We start from the raw sequence: 15,685 nt of genomic DNA, 5'->3' as shown, positions 1-15,685 counted from the left end.
CCTTCCATGTGGGCAGAGCCCCGCTGGCAGGGGCCGCAGCTGCCGGCAGCCCCCACTACTTGTTGTTTGTGGGTTTGGTGCCGGGAGTACCGGGAGGAGGGGCGGGGGCGGCGCATGGCGGGGAGGGGAGCGGTATATGCTGCTCCTCGCCGGAGCCACGCTCCAGACAGGCCACCGCTCCGGAGCCAGCCCGGGAATCCTCCCTCCGGCAGGAGTTGCAGTTCGTCTCCGATCCCCTTGGGATTTAAACCTTCTTCCATATATATATATATATATAAATATTTTTTTGCCCCTTTCCTCCTCCTCTTTTTCTCCCGTGCAAAGTGGAGAAGGAACTGCACCAAGGCAGCCCGCGAGATCTTGCAATATTGCTTCGATTTATCACTGCTATTATCCTTAATTAATTATTATTTTTAACCTCGCCCCAGCCGGGGAGGGAAGCGGGACCATTTCTCAGCAAGAGAAACATTTCGATCCGTATCAATAAAAGATTTTTGGGTTTTTTTTTCCCTTTTTGCGAAAGGGGCAGAGGGTGGAGGGTGAGTGTAGCTGGCGGGGGGAGCAGGCGGCAGCCAGAGCGATCCCTCGGTCCCGGCGCGGAGCGGGAGGCCGCGGCGGGGGGAGGCGGGCCCAGCGCCGCCCGCGCGAGGGGGGCCACTCGCCCCAGACAGGTGATGGGCGTTTCGGCTGCGCTCCGGATCGACTCCTTGGGTTTCACTTTGGTCTGATCTAAGCAAATATGCAGAAGTACCGGCTGGTCTAGTCCTGAGAGCCAAGAGGAGCCGAGCGAGAGCAGAAGAGAGGAGAGCGGCCACGCTCCCGTAGCGAGGGGAACGTACAAACAGCGGCAGCGCCGTAATTAAACCACCGCCGCCCCGAGGCAGCCCCGACCCGCCCTGGATGCGGAGGACCCTCGAACCACCCCGCTGCCTTTCCCCTGAGGGATGGTACTGAATTTCTGCGCGGCAGGAGCCGGCCTGCAGCTCCTCTCCATCAGCGTTGCCTTCCCTCCGTGTCCAAAGTGCACTAGACCGCGATGAGGACCTGGGCTTGCGTTTTGCTGATAGGTTTTGGCTACCTGTCCTTTACCTTCTCCGAGGTAGGTGAGAGCGGCTTTCTGCGTTCTCGGTCCCCGGGAGACGCGGCGGCCAGGGCTCGGGGCTCGCCGGCGGCGGGGTGCGCGGGGGAGCGAGCTGCCCACCTGGGTTCCGCCGGCATCTCCGCGCCCCGGTCTCGCCAGGAGCGCTCGCCCTGCCCCGAACCCTTCGCGGCCAAGCCCGAAAGCGAGTTGCCATTTAATGCATGCCAGAGGCGAGGGGGAATGAGAGCGCATTCCACCCCGCGGCTGCTATCTGCCCTTAAAAAAATGTTATATATATACAGATATAGATATTAAAAAGATATGTATACATATTCACGCCCCGCGGGTGCAAGCGAGCTGCGGCTGCTGGGAAGCAGAGCGGTGCGCGGAGCCGCCCGGCAGCGGCCGCCCCCGCGGCGCACGGCGCTGCACGCAGCCGGCCGCGGGCACCGTTAGTGCCGCGGGCAGAAGTTGGTTGAATACCACCTCATTCCCCGCTCCCCAAACGCCCCTCCCCGGTTTTTGAAGATCAGCCGCCTAAGAGCGGGAGGGGGTCGGGCGCCGGTGGCCCGTACACGGGCGCTCGGGCACAGAGCCGCGTCCTGGGGGTTGCTACAGGTGGCCCTGGTCGGGACGAGCGCGGTGCTCGGCGCTGAGCGGCGTCTGTAACTTTTCCCGGGACCGAGTCTGCTTGGCACTGAGAGCCGCGACGTGGGAGCTGGTACGATAGCGGTGGCCCCGTGGGACACGGTCCCTCTCCTCCTCTCCCGATCGGGAGATCCCGCTCCCGCGGTGGACTTCACGCCCGCTTGGGCAAACTTTTATCTGCCCTGGGTGGGTTTGCAGCCGTCGAGCTGGGCTCAGGGCTCGGAGATGCGGCGCTATCGGGTCTATGCTCTGCCAGGCCGGGGCCGTGCGGAGCTCCTCTGCCGGGCGAGCCGTGGCGCAGTTGGGCGGGCGGCGGCGTAGCCCCCGCGGGCGCGCAGGCGGGGGCGGCGGGAAGCGCTCCAGGCGCACACTGGAGCGGGGTGAGGGGGCGCTTGTGTGTGTATTTTTCCCCTGCTTCGTCCAGACACGTCCAGCAAACACCCCGTATCCTCCATAAAATCTTAAAACCCCCAGTCCCGAAGCGCTCAGCCCCTGGTGCTGCGGGGAGCGCTGCGCGGGGCTGCGCGGTGACCCACGGTGTGTGTGTGTGTGTCTTTGAAGGAGGCCGAGATCCCGCAGGAGCTCATCGAGCGGCTGGCGCACAGCGAGATCCACAGCATCCGCGACTTGCAGCGCCTCCTGGAGATTGACTCCGTAGGTAAATTAGTCCCGTCCTCCTTCCTTCCGCGCCGTCGGCCGCCGCCGCCCCGCGGGCGAGGCACCGCGGGCGGCCGCGGCCCAGCGACCCGCACGCCTCTGGGCGCTCCGGTGGCGCAGCCCGAGCTGCCCCGCCTCGGGTGACGAGACCCATGCAAGCACCCAGCCCCAAGAGCCAGGCTGGCCTGGGCGAGGGAGCTTTATTTCAAAGGGAGGCGGCAGCCAAAGGGCCGATCGGGAATTAAAACTTCAGGGGGTTCGGGGTGGAGAGAAACCTGGTGACCCTCTTGTGTTTTCAAGACCTCTCCGTCTCTCAGCGGAGAAGAATTTCCATAAGGTTTGTTGTTAGTCTTGCATTGCTCTGTTATCTTTAAACTACTGTCCTAGAGGTATTTAAAATATTTGAAACAATATTTATGAATGAAGTAATGTCTCTTAAGTGCTGGGCTTTATTAAAAGGAAAATAAACTGTCCGCACTGATTTTAAGCAGGAACCTGTGTATGAAGCTTGCCCTTAAAAAGACACTTTTTTTTTTCTGAAAAGAAAATAGTGCAGGGTTATTTTCTGCATCATTAGGCATGCAAATGGGTGTAGTGAGAACGTGCAGTTCAAACAGATCATTGCAGCAGTAAATCAGCTCTCAAAGCACTATATTACTGGGTTTCTTATCATTTGGTTTCACTTGATGCACTTTGTTCCTGGTGATTTCTTCCCTTAGTTGAGAGAGAATAAACCCGGCACCTTTGATGTGCCCAAGGGAAACCTGCATCTCTCTGAAGAGCAAACACGGAGAAGAAATGAATGAGTTCTTGCTTGCGTTGGTACTGGGCCATCTCCTTTTAAAACATATGCTCTGTATTTGTGTAAAGTCTGTGCCAGGTTCAATCACCTTCAGTCAGTGTTGCAGGATCATTCTAGAGTTTTAACTCACTGCTTTTTGTCGAGTGTTGGATTAATGAGCGGGAATGCACTAGGAACGTGTTTTACAGACATAGCTTTCAATTTTCATGTGATTAGGGAGCAAACGGTTTCCCATTACACTGAAAATGGGAATATTTCTCCCTTGCACAATACTTTACCGTAGAGGCTAATTACTAATTACCAGATTTGTTGGCATCAGTCTAGTATTTTTGGAGAGAGGCGCTTCATTGTTACTGCTTATCACTGCAATTAAGGAAGCTTTCACCACAGGGAAGGGGGATGCAATACATATTTCCTCACTGAAGGCTGTTTTGGGCCAGACAAGTGCACTGCTGCTAGAATCTTTTTCCCTGTGAACTCGGTGGAAGGCTCAGCTGCTGTTGCAGAAGAGCTGGGTCTGAGTGCTAGCATTTTAAAACACTTCATGCTTCCTCTGTGTTTGAGTCAGTATTCCAGAGCTGCTAGAATGGATATTTTTTTTTTTCAAATATTCTAGTGTAAAAAGCACATGCTTCATTTTTAAATACCACTCACAAGGAGAGCAAAAGTTCACATGGCTCCATTGCAAGAGAATCAAGCAGACAAGTGGAGCAAAGGCGGGAGCTGAATAAATTAGTAGATGTAGCAGAGAAATTTATTTCAGATAATAATTACTTACCTCGTGGCAAATATTAACCAGAGGATGCATGACCAAAAATTGGAAGAGGTCAGCCACAAGTTTACTGTTTCATTTTGCTGTTGTCGTGCAATTTGTCAGTTTAGAAACCATTAGAGCAACACGACGCATAAATATTTTACTGTTTCAACATGAAACAGTAATGCCTTAAGACATGAATTCAAACAATATTAATAAGTAAAGCCAAAATATTCAGCCTTTCACCCTGTTCTTGCTTGTGTGCTCCTTTTCTGAGCTACACAGGCAGGATTGGATCTTCGCACAGACCAAGCAGTCTCTCCTACCCGCATTTACGTTTTCTGGGCACAAGTCCTGCAGTCCCTACTGTCATGAGTAATTCTTACTAAGGGTTTATCAGGGTGACTAATCGAGCATTCAAATTACCACGTTTTCCTCAGTAAACAGAATCGGGCCTGTTTACTATATTTAGTATTGGCTTGGATTAGCAAATGGAATATTTTCTCGTTGTCACTGCTAAGGTGATACTTCTGAAATGCGTTTTCTTAGGGCTGTAATTGCATTTCTGGAAGGGCTAGTTCAGTGAGAGCTCGTACACTGGGTATATTTCTGTTTTATAGCATAGACTGGTTTAAACCGAGGCACAGAACAAAAACACTCCAGTGATTATTTTCTCCCTTGTTTCAGTGCATGGTGTTGCCAGTCCCTCTGCATGTGAGTAGCCCTGTTTAAACTCAGTGGGTGGACTTGAGAATTACAAATGATCTCGTAAGGGAAGTGTTTGCAGGATCAGGCACGCATGCAGCAAATATCTGATATTCCCGACTAGCAAGACAGAAGCTGTGGAAAATGAAGGAAGAACAGTCATTTTTCTCTCCCTCAGTGCAAAGCATATATTTTTAATTGGAAAAGTAAGTTTTATAAGTCAGAGTGGGCAGGTTTTTCTTCTATTCTGACAGATTTGGTCTCTATATTGTAGCGCAGAGATGACTGATAACCCCCTTCATAAAATTAGAAACCACACCCCCAGACCATCTGGCATATTACTTAAAGAAAAACACTACTCAACATGGAGCTTATCATTGTATTCAAAAAAGAAAATCCAGGCCAATTTGTTGGAGCCCAATGCTGCATGTCTGATTCAAAGAGAAATCCCTGTCAAGGGAACATGAAAATGCCCTGTTTATATCAGAAAATGGGGTCTTACATTAATTTGCTGTGGTTGGGATCTGTAGTCAGTGTCAGAGTTTGGTTGGCGTGACGGGAGAGCAGAGTCTGACCCTGTTTAAAACAGAAAGCGTGCACGCTCCCAGGAAGTAGGCAGCTGTAGCGTGCAGAGTACAGTTTTACTACTAACAGACTAAGTCACCAAAACGGGAGCATTTCCTGTATTCCGCCTGTGAAGTTCTCTTTGGCTTAGCAGTGTTGGTTTTTCTCTTCGCACTTCACCTCTCCCATCTGTCCTGTGGGAGGTAGAGTTCATTTCATCACCTATTATGTTTGCCTCCCGCTGGGAACAGATTTTCCCCCAGTCATCTCCCTGCGTGGGGAAAGGCAGGGCTGAGTGTGCTTCTTTTGCATGGTTTGAGGGCATCAACCACAGGGTCACCTTAGGCCATGTGAATTTAACGGCCTGTGATTAAGAAGTAGCTGAGTAGCTTTTGTGAGGTGGGACTAAATTAACAGTATACTTTCATGGAAAATCCTTAGATTGCTGCAGAGCTCAGTCTATTGGAAAATCTTCTGTTGACTTTGTGGCTTTTGGCGTGGTGCTCCAGTTAAGGATGTTGCATTTGCTCTCCTTCCACCTTTTAGACATTATGAGAGGTAGGCATCTGCCATGTGCACCCTGCGTTTCTCCTGAGACAGAGGCAATTCTCCTCCTCCTTTACAGTTAGTTGATCACGTTTAGGGAAAGGGGGAAAAAAAAACCCTAAACAAAACAGGATCTCACAGGCTGCTACTTATATTTCCTTTAATAGATCAAAGTTGAAAACTTAATGACATCTATCTGCAGTTGGATGTCAGAAGGGCATATTTTGCATCATCCAGCGAGAAGATCAAACAAACAGATTGACGTTGCCTTGGGCTTTCTGGCTCTAGGACCGATTTGTAAGACAGACCATTTTGGTTTATTGTACCTTGCACTGAATTCCTGAAAAAAAGCGATAATGAAAATTTCCTGAACTGCTGCTGTTGGTATGAGAAGTCTTGGACCTACACTTTCTGGATGTGCATCCAAGTGCCATCTAGAAGGGTTTGTGTTAAGGCTGCAGATATTGAGGATTGTACCTCACATTAAATTGTTTGGGAAGGAGATGACAATACCAAAGTATAAACTGATAAATATAATGTACCAGTAGTCTTAAGATGCTTTCCACATGCTTGTTTAGTGAGAAGAGTAATCACGTATTGGCAGGATGTCACAGGAACTCTGTGATTTACACTCCACGACCCAGTGGAAAAATGCCAATCTGACAAAAAAAGAACAATTTCAGCTACACTAATGGATTGACCAAGGCTAATTGCAAGAGTTTTTGTACCCATCATTGATATGTTGTCAGTACATAAAAGATTACAGAGAAATTTCTTGATCAGCTGCCATGAAAACATTTTTTCTTATTCTTATTAAAACGTTAAAAGAGAGCTGCATTAATCTGGCTGCTGCGTGCAGCATCCTCCATCTTCACTTAGTGACAAGCAGCTTTCTGCTCTAAGCCTCATTTTGTGAGGTACTAAGCACCCATAAACTCTCACTTCCTCTGCGGAGAGCTTGTCCTTATCCTGAGACTTTGTGCCCTTTTTAAGGGGAAAAACTCCAGCAAATTAGGTATCAACCTTCTTTAAAGTCAAACTGGAGATTTGTAATTAACTATAGTGTCATTGTTTCAATGAAATAGTCTTTTGGCCACACATCCACAGTGAAGTGTGGGTTTCAAAGCTGGCTTTCAGATTTCTTCAGTCCTGCTTGGGCAAGACTGCTGTTGACTTAGAATATTGCTCAAAGTGCAGTGATTTTCCTATTGACTACACTGGGAAATGGAATTCCTTCCAAATGCCTGCGGGAATCAGGGGCACACCAAGTGCCTTCAGCATTGTAGTTGTCTTCTGGCTCCAACCATGTGCTCCGTAATTCTGTTTATTAAAAAAAGAATATCATCGATGGGAATGATTTGTGTTGCATAATGCAGTGAGGTTTGACTGGAACTGGTTTCGCAGTCTGCTGTGCTAGCTGTGTAGATCTCTTTTTTTAACCCCCACAGTGAGACACAAACTTATGAAATAATATCATGCCTAAGATATGTAGTGAGACAGTGAGATGCAGTATGAGCCAGAGGCCTTCTTCACCTTAGAATTCATCTTAGAAGCAACACATGCTCCTCGACATGTCATTTTGCTTTATAAACATGATGATAGGATATGGCTAATTGCAACTGAGTTGAGCAGTTATATATAAGCACATGGCTTAACATATTGGTTAGCTGATCATACTATTCCTTTAGTCTTACCAGTTCTTTTAAACAAGGCAGCAAGAAATCCGTCATGTTAGAAGGGAGCTATGCCAGTGTGCTGAACATGGGATTAGGACCTGTGGCTCAGGCCCGTTGTACAGCTGGCATCATCAGAGGTTTCTCTTTTCAGCAAGATGCCTGTGCCCACCAAGCGATTCGGATTAGAGGCATCAGTTTTGCGTTTAATCTCTTTCAAACACTGTTTGCACACGGACAAGAGGCTCTTCTTGCTCTGAGACTAGCTTGGATCTTACTCTGACAAAAAATCATGCTGCTTTCTTTTGAGTATCACTTCGTTGCCTCAGATTGAGCGAGAGGTTGTGAAAGGTGTTGGGAGGCTGAGTGCTGGGAAGCAGGAGAAGGTTGGAAGAACGTCAGAACGGATCCTCATGTTGCACCTTTTGAAGTCAGGTGGATGGCCTGGTGCCATTGGAATGGGATGCTGGAGACTTGACTCTGCTCCCAAGCTCAGTCACAAACTTCCCGTGGGGTCTCAGGCCAGCCGTTTTACTTACCCCACTGATGAGTTTTCTGGAATATGGGGTACAATAAAAGCAGAAATAAAATCTATTAGTTATTGCTGTGTTACAGTACAGGACTGGAACTGCTGTCAAAGCCCACTGTCAGCTAATGAGTTGGGTTCTAAAATTTCCCATCAAAGTCAATGGGAAACAAGCACTCTGCATAGAAAGTAGGAGCCAACTTACTTGGCAAAATAAAGATTCTGGATTTCACACTCACTTATTTCAGACAAGGATCTGTTCAGCTGATAAGGAAAATAGACAGGACCAGTGGATGTTCCTGGCACTACCTCTTGGGCCTCCAATTTCATCTTCTCTTAGCTACCTACGATAGTATTTTCCAAGAAGTGAAGATAAACCTTGAGGCACAGCTTCTAAGCTGCTGAAGGTACCACTGTCTTCATGTCTTACCAGGTCCTGCAGGTGATTTTCACAAGCTGTGAGCTCTTTAGGACAGGATTTCTTGGAGGGAGGAGAAAAGGAGTTAGTCTGTTTGTCCAGCAGATCCTTACAATATATGTTACTAATAAAATCTGAGAGTAAAATGAGTTCCAGAGTCACAGTCAGCTGTGCATGCAAAATGAACTGGAAGTAGGGCGTGTGATGTGCAGAAGACAGGAGTCTTGTAGAGAGGGTAATTGGATGCTGTGTAGTAGCCATTTAAATTTTTTTAGTGCACATCACAGTTTTCTTTGGAGCCAGAAGTGAAATCTTGACACTCCAGTGATGTTACAGAGGGCACTGAAGGCAGCAGAGCGCTAAAACTCTTGTTTTTGGCGTGTCAGAATCTACGTGTAGTCCTCAGTCTCCTTGCATCTTCCTGATCCCCCGTTTACAGATTGTGCCTGTTGTTTTCAGAACCCCACTGCATGGGACACGACCTGGACTGCTTCGCTTAACAAAACCAAATAGTTGGAGCAGTTATTTTGTTGTTTTTTTATGATAAATGAAATGCCAAGTTTTCCATCTTTGCTTTTTCTCATGGCCCTTTAACCCATGTGGTAGGCTTATTTAGGGAACAAGACAAGCCTGGATGCAGTCCCAGAGTTTGCAGTAGCTTCAGATGCCCCTCCAAAGGTTAGGATACTTCACAGGGGATTTGTTCTGCAACAGAGAGGCTAAAAGGAAACCCATGCTAGTTACTTTTTGCTTTTGATTCTGTTCTAGTGCTGCCCTGAAATCCAAGCAAGAGAAAATTTACAGAGGCAGCATTGTTGCTGTTGTGTGTATAATACCATAGTTTCTACCATAGCCTCGTAGCAGAACTTCACAAAACTGACAAGAAACTTTTATTGGGAAATATTATTCTTATTTCCACACCTTTCCAGTAAGAGAAGCTGTATTATCCCTTTCATACAAAAATGCAACTGTTTTAGTCTTGATATGGTTCTGTGTCACAGACTCTGCACTGTTAATGGGGGTTTTCAGTTGAATGGATATTAGAATTAAATTGTGCATGCATGTACATGATACTTAACGTCTGTGTCTTCCATACCTTATGGCCTTGAAATTACATTGACTACTTGGCAGCAGGATTTGGTCTTGTGCATATGAGCATATGTATGGAACAGCACTGTAGCAACATGGATGTGAATAACATAGCTGAGGTTTCATATTTTGTTTCCTGTTCTAGGGTATGATGATGTTTCAGAAACAAACTTGAGATCTTACAGTGTGCATTCTGCTAAACATGTGCAAGAGAATCGTCCTGTGCCCATTCGCAGAAAAAGAAGCATTGGTAAGAAGCAAGCTGTTTGTAGTTGGGGAGTGAAAACAGAGGGGGTGCTTGTGGAAAGCAAAGCAGGACACTTCACTGGAAAAAAATGTGTCACGCACAAAGGAAAAAGCCCATTTCTAGTTTCTGCCTTTCTTTTTGTACAAAACAAGCCATTGCCTGAGAAGCTGTCTTCTGGAGGATGTCCATAGGAGACAGACAAGCACAAATTCTTTACATTCACTTTCCTGTTGCAGCATGTTAGAAAGCTAGACCTTGGTTAGAAAATGCTGTGATATTCAATGTATAATTCATGGTGTGGGGAACAACTACAGCAGTGTGCTTCAAAAAACATCAACAGTTGGTAGAGTTTTCAGTACAGAAGCTCCACAAAGGGAAACAGCTTGACTCTTTGTTCACAAGAAAATACCAGTTTATCCAAAAAATTAAAAGCCATTGATGGAAACTCTGGGGCATTGACTTCCATCATTGCATAGGGCACCAGCCGTGTTTACAGGGGATTTTGTTCTTGTTAAACAATAATGATGGTGATCCAACAAAGCCCAAGTGTAAACTGAAATAGATGCTAATGACTCTTAGAATAGAATTTTGTATGCAATGCTCGTTCATCTGATTAGGCCTGAGCATTTTACCAGTTGCCTTTGACTGTGGAAAGCATCCAGGATCTTATCTAGGATAGGTAATTCCTAGTCAATACCTTTGTACTTGAGGCTGCGGTGGGCCGCTGTGGGTAGCACAGCGTGCTGTCAGCGTGGGGTTGCAGTGAGAGTTGGCAGGCTCCCTCGTCACATTGAATGCCTCGAGAGAACAGCGGTTCTGAAACAGTCTGCTGCACTTGGCACCGTACCCTGCAAGGTGTTGAATGCCTCCCCATAAAAGTCAGTGGGAACTGGATATGCTCAATAACTTGTAGGAGCTGCCAGCTATCTTGCAGTATTGGATCCGTTAATTTTCATGAGTTCGTGGCACTGGGGATTGAAAAGAAGAATTTTCACTCTACTTAGCTGGCTGAAAAGCATCTCTTTCAAAAGTAAGCCCAGTTTTGATGTTTCAGGCACAGGCCAGGCCTGAACTACTTCTACTTTGGAAATAACTGAAGGAGTGCAGACAGTTCCCTGACACATCTAACCCAAAGCTATCTGCTGCTTCCACTGCAAGGCAAAAAAAGTCCAAGCTGCCTTCAAAGAACTTGTCATCAGACGAGTTGTTCCTGCAATTTTCTGGAAGGTTTTGAATTATCAGCTTGACCTGTTAGGCAGTCCTTAGGTTGAGAAGGATCGATAGTTTGGATTTTTCGTGGCAGCATCATGCAGCAGTACAGAGCTGCTATTCATGATCCTTACGTGGCTGAAGCTGTTGTTTATAAGCTCACCTTACCTTAGCCCAGCAGGATATTGGTTTAGTGGTCATGCCACTCTTGTGGGTTTGCCTCATTCAAGAAGTAACAAATGAAACTCACCCTGTACAAAGCTTTGATAACTTAATTCAGTAAAAAATGGCAGTTGCCCTTTGGGATGGCAGATGGGCCAGACTCCCTGATGTGGGGGTGTTTAGGTTTTGGAAGCAGAAACCTAAGACACAAAAGTTTCAAGCCAGTGCAGATTGTTTCCCAGCTCAGTCAATTTGGATGTGAGATAAATATCCTCAATGCAACTTTTGTTGTGGTATTTACATATATGTGTGATAATATGCATGTGCAACGATTGCCCCAGTGTTGTAAAATAACAGCTGCTGTTCCACAGTTGCTATGAGGCTGTGTTAGAGGACCATCTAATCTGGAGAAGCCTCTGGCTTGCTGTCACTTCTAAAGAGCCAGGATTGTCTTATCTAATGGTATGTGCTCCGAGCTATGTTGGGAGGCAGGCTGTTGTAAACCCCCATTATAGGGCTGGGCTTTTGGGTGTGAGTCAAGCTTGTCCATAGGGTAAGCACTCACATTTCAGTGGTAGGCAAGCAGTACTCAGCATTGACCTGTCAGTAAGGAGTGGGAACTGAGAACACCATCTCAACCCACCAGCTAAGGGTGCTGCTAGTAAACTGGTGGTGTAAAGTATCTGGGTGCTCTGAAGGGAGAGCAGCTGCTCACCTGGAAGTGTGAATTTCTTGTGTTCACAGAGGAAGCCATCCCGGCTGTCTGCAAAACACGGACGGTTATATATGAGATACCTCGGAGTCAGATTGATCCCACCTCTGCCAACTTCCTGATATGGCCACCCTGCGTGGAGGTGAAACGCTGCACTGGCTGTTGCAACACCAGTAGTGTGAAATGCCAGCCGTCGCGAATACATCACAGAAGCGTCAAGGTGAGCAAAAGAGGGGCTGCGGAGTACTAAGAGGGTCCTCCTCAGTCTAAAACCTCCAGGTTTCCCTGTGGCTTTTGTGTATGACCGGGTCTTGTTCATCCTCATAGCAGTAGGATGAGATACGATGCTCCTCTCCATTTCGAGTGAGCAGATGGCCTTTTTAAGTTAAATGGTCACTGGAAAATCTTGGGTTTGGATTCGATTTTCACAGGGCTCCCTTTAGGTTTTTCTTCTTTTAGAATGAAAATACAGTTGATTATGTGTTTCTCATGATCTGGCACAGCACAAATCTTTAAGAAGATAAAATGACTTAAGGGGCACTGGACTTTAAAAAATAAATAAATCACAGTATGGAATGCTGGTTTCGTAATTAAATATTATGCAGACTAAATTGGGCTTTTATATTTGACAACATAACACTTTTGATCTGAAAAAAATGTGTTTCAAATTATCTTACCCCAGGGACAGAAGACTCAACGGCTTCATGCTGTATTTACTCATTAGACAAAATCCCTGTTGCAATTTTCCAGTAAATATTATGTGAAATATTTCTTACGTTCATTCGGCTTCACTGTGTTCTAACTTTTATCAGTATTTAAACAAGTAATGTTGATCTACATCTGCGTGGAAGAGATTAGACTTGCACTTAGCAGTTAGATTGTTAAGACTCTTAATTCTTGTTGCTCTGAGTATTTTAAGAGTGGTATTTATTAAAAAAAGAAACAACCCCACCACATTCTTGAACGTAAAGTTGCCCAGTAATGACACTGATCCCTGTGCTTGCAATGGATTTCTTACTGAGAAAGTTGCTGTTAACATAGCGCTGTATGTCCTAAACACAAAATAAGGCACCTAAGCCATTTCATTGTTGGTCATACAGGCAAACATCTGGGCTGGGGTTCTTTTTCTTCTCTGTTTCTAAACATCTGAAAAATGTTTTCACATCCCAATAAGCTGCAGAAACATCTGAACAGATTCTTTCAATCCAAAAATAATTACACTCTCCACTTGCTCGCTGCCTTTCCTTTGTGAGATACGCTTCACAGAAACAATGAGAAATGAGGAAAAAATTGGGATCAATAATTAATCAAGGGCTGAGAACAAACCGTGGAGGTTGAAGCACTACAATTGTTCAAGCACTACAATTGTAAGCTCCAGAATAGGAGCCAAGTGCCTCGGGGTTGTAATATCTAGTGCTGTTGTCTTTGGGCTTGATACAGCTTCCAATTAATTTTGTGTAGCTTCACCGTACAAAGCAGCTGGTGATGGCCGGCAAAGAGCTGAGGTATGAAGTTACTGTTGGTACTTGCTTTTAACATTGCGGCCCTGTGCTTATTTCCTGTCCTCGGGATGATGGGGAAGGTGGTAGAGAGACAGAGCTTTGGCTGAAGTCCCCTGTTGCTGGGGACACTGAGGGTTCCTTAGAAGCTGCAAACTCCACAACTGGCAGCAGCTTTGCAGGGTGTCATTGCTGGCGCCACTTCCGCAACACACTGCCATGTTAAAGACTTCTTAGTTTTCGTTCAGTCTGCTGATACCGTTTAGTGCTTTTAGATTTGCATTCATTTCAGTAGGGTGCAAGCTAAATGTAGGCTCAGCTGAGCAGCTGCTTTTTGTGGCTGTGTAAATATATTGCCACCAGCAATATCAATGTACGTCAGTCAGCTTTGGAGGACTTTTTTTTTTTTTTTTCCAAGCTCCAAGACTGCTCCAAACAGTCATTAAGTAGAAAGGGGGAAAAAAGGACAAGAGGTCAAGCAGGAACAGGATGTTCATTGTAAAGGTTGTAGGCTGACCCCACTGTCACACCAGAAATCTCTGAACAGAATCCATATTTATGCCCTCCAGAGTCAGATCCTCTTGTTGCTTTGATATAATTAATGGTTTTATGAGCCTTTTGCCAATCCTGTGTTCAGAGCTGAATGTCTGCTCATGCCATTAAGTAGCTGGCCCTGAGTGAGGGTCGCTGGAAAGGTAAGGGGAGCGGTTTTGGAGAGCCTTCTCAGCTGTTCCTGCAAGTGCGGTTGGAAAGCTGTCTTGTGTTTTCCCCTGATGTCAGACTGCATAAAAGCCCTCTTTTGATTAAGCATTGAAAAGGCTTTCCCCACTTCCTCTTCATTGACAAGGTAGTGAGATCATAGCTGGCCCATTCACACTGGAAAAATGTTCATCCAGAAAGGTCAGCAAGTGGGTTTGCATCATCCAACAGGCGAAAGCAAAGGGTGTTTTCTTTGTCTTACTGAGGGCCACTGTAGTGAAGGTTAAGAGACTGCTGTGGCAGTGTGGGAGGAGCAGTGGAGGTGCTTGTGTTGGGGCATTCCATTCTTAGGACATGGTTCAAAAGCACTAGGCTTCAGGGATGTTCTTACTTTGCTTTCACTGAGCTCTGGTCAGTCAAGTACCATTAACGGGCTTGTGGAATTGGACCTGTAGGGAGGCTACAAGTCAAGGATGTTGATGGAGTGGTTTTCCCAAAAGGTTTCCCTTTCATGGGGTGGGTTAGTAAAAGACAGGTTTACCCTGCACCTTACCCTGGTCCTACAGCTCTTCAGCAAGCTGTACCTTTGCATCACTGCAAAAATCTGACTGAAAGCAAGAGGTTGGTCGGGAATTGATCTTTGATAGGACAGAAAGGATTGTGTTTCTCTCCTGATAGAGTAATGGTGACAAGGATTGGTGAGTTAAGGGCACTGGTGTCAGTTACAGATATATTTCCTCCCCTGCCTGCAAAAGCATTTCAGTAACATCTGCAGATTCTGTTGCTTCTGCACAGTGAGATCAAGTATTTGCCAAGTACCAAACTATAATTTATTTGGCGGGTTTCTGAGCCGAGTCTTCCCAAGAGGTTTTTTGTAATATTGAGCGTGATGTTCTTAGTGTTTGGTCACAGCAGCAAAACCTAGTTAATACTATAGAGCAAATCCTGCCTATACTGCTAATTTTGAACAGTCAAGCTGAATATTACAGTTGTTTGCAGCAATGCCAATTTCCAAACCAAGAAACCAGAGCTAAGTCACTCCACCTACTTCAGCTTTGCCTTGGCTTGTCCTTGAGCTGTAGCTATACCAGCTTTAGCCATTTTTGAATATTCATTTTTGAGCTGGTTAGGGAGAACCTTAACCTAGGATATTTTTACAGCACACTAATATGAGGGAAAGATGCCAAGCAAGGAGCTGGAGAGGAGGGAATGCAGTAGCAGCTCCTCAGCTGTCACCTGGGAGTTGTTCAGAGATGTTTCAAAGAGAGATGGGAAAAATGCAAGAATTCAGAACGAGTTGTTCAGTAGAACTAGCCAGCCTCTGAAAGGGTTCAAAAACCTTTGCAGAACAAGTTGTGTGTGTAGATTACTGCCAGCACTTGGTGAGACCTGCAAGCAGGACCAGCTGACGGGAATCAAAGGTCAATTTAAGAATGGGAGAAACAAGGGAAACGCTGATACAAGTGATGACAAGACAGAAAAACAGAGAGGTGCCCTCAGAGCATGAGAGGAACCCTGTCATCGCCCGTTGCCTAGCAGAGGGCAAGGTCCGGCTGCTTTAGCTCAGGGACAGTGAGAGACCCCACATCAGCCGCCACCTGAGAGGAAAGTAATGAGTTTGCGGCGGTAGCACCAGCCCTGCCGTGGACGCTTCCTCCCGCCACAGCGCCCTCAGAGGCGCCCACACACCGCCC

General features: G+C 46.5%; 1 protein-coding gene across 9 annotated transcripts in view; it reads left to right on the top strand.

Moving 5' to 3' along the window:
• Nucleotides 1-577: 577 nt before the first annotated feature.
• The window catches only part of PDGFA (platelet derived growth factor subunit A), a 158,470-nt gene continuing 143,362 nt past the window's right edge, over nucleotides 578-15,685 (top strand). For all 9 annotated transcript variants that reach the window (XR_009818490.1, XR_009818492.1, XR_009818491.1 and 6 more), the window contains exons 1-4: nucleotides 578-1,099; nucleotides 2,291-2,387; nucleotides 9,609-9,713; nucleotides 11,826-12,013. Coding sequence is in view for 6 of the 9 variants with exons in the window: in XM_061993571.1 (XP_061849555.1) it covers nucleotides 1,037-1,099; nucleotides 2,291-2,387; nucleotides 9,609-9,713; nucleotides 11,826-12,013 (453 nt within the window). In the remaining 3 variants the exon portion in view is untranslated. The remainder of the gene's footprint in view (nucleotides 1,100-2,290; nucleotides 2,388-9,608; nucleotides 9,714-11,825; nucleotides 12,014-15,685) is intronic.

This window comes from Colius striatus, chromosome 3, assembly GCF_028858725.1.
Source record: "Colius striatus isolate bColStr4 chromosome 3, bColStr4.1.hap1, whole genome shotgun sequence".
NCBI lineage: Eukaryota > Metazoa > Chordata > Aves > Coliiformes > Coliidae > Colius > Colius striatus.
Note: the sequence above shows the minus strand (reverse complement) of the source record. Positions and strands in the feature narration are given on the sequence as shown.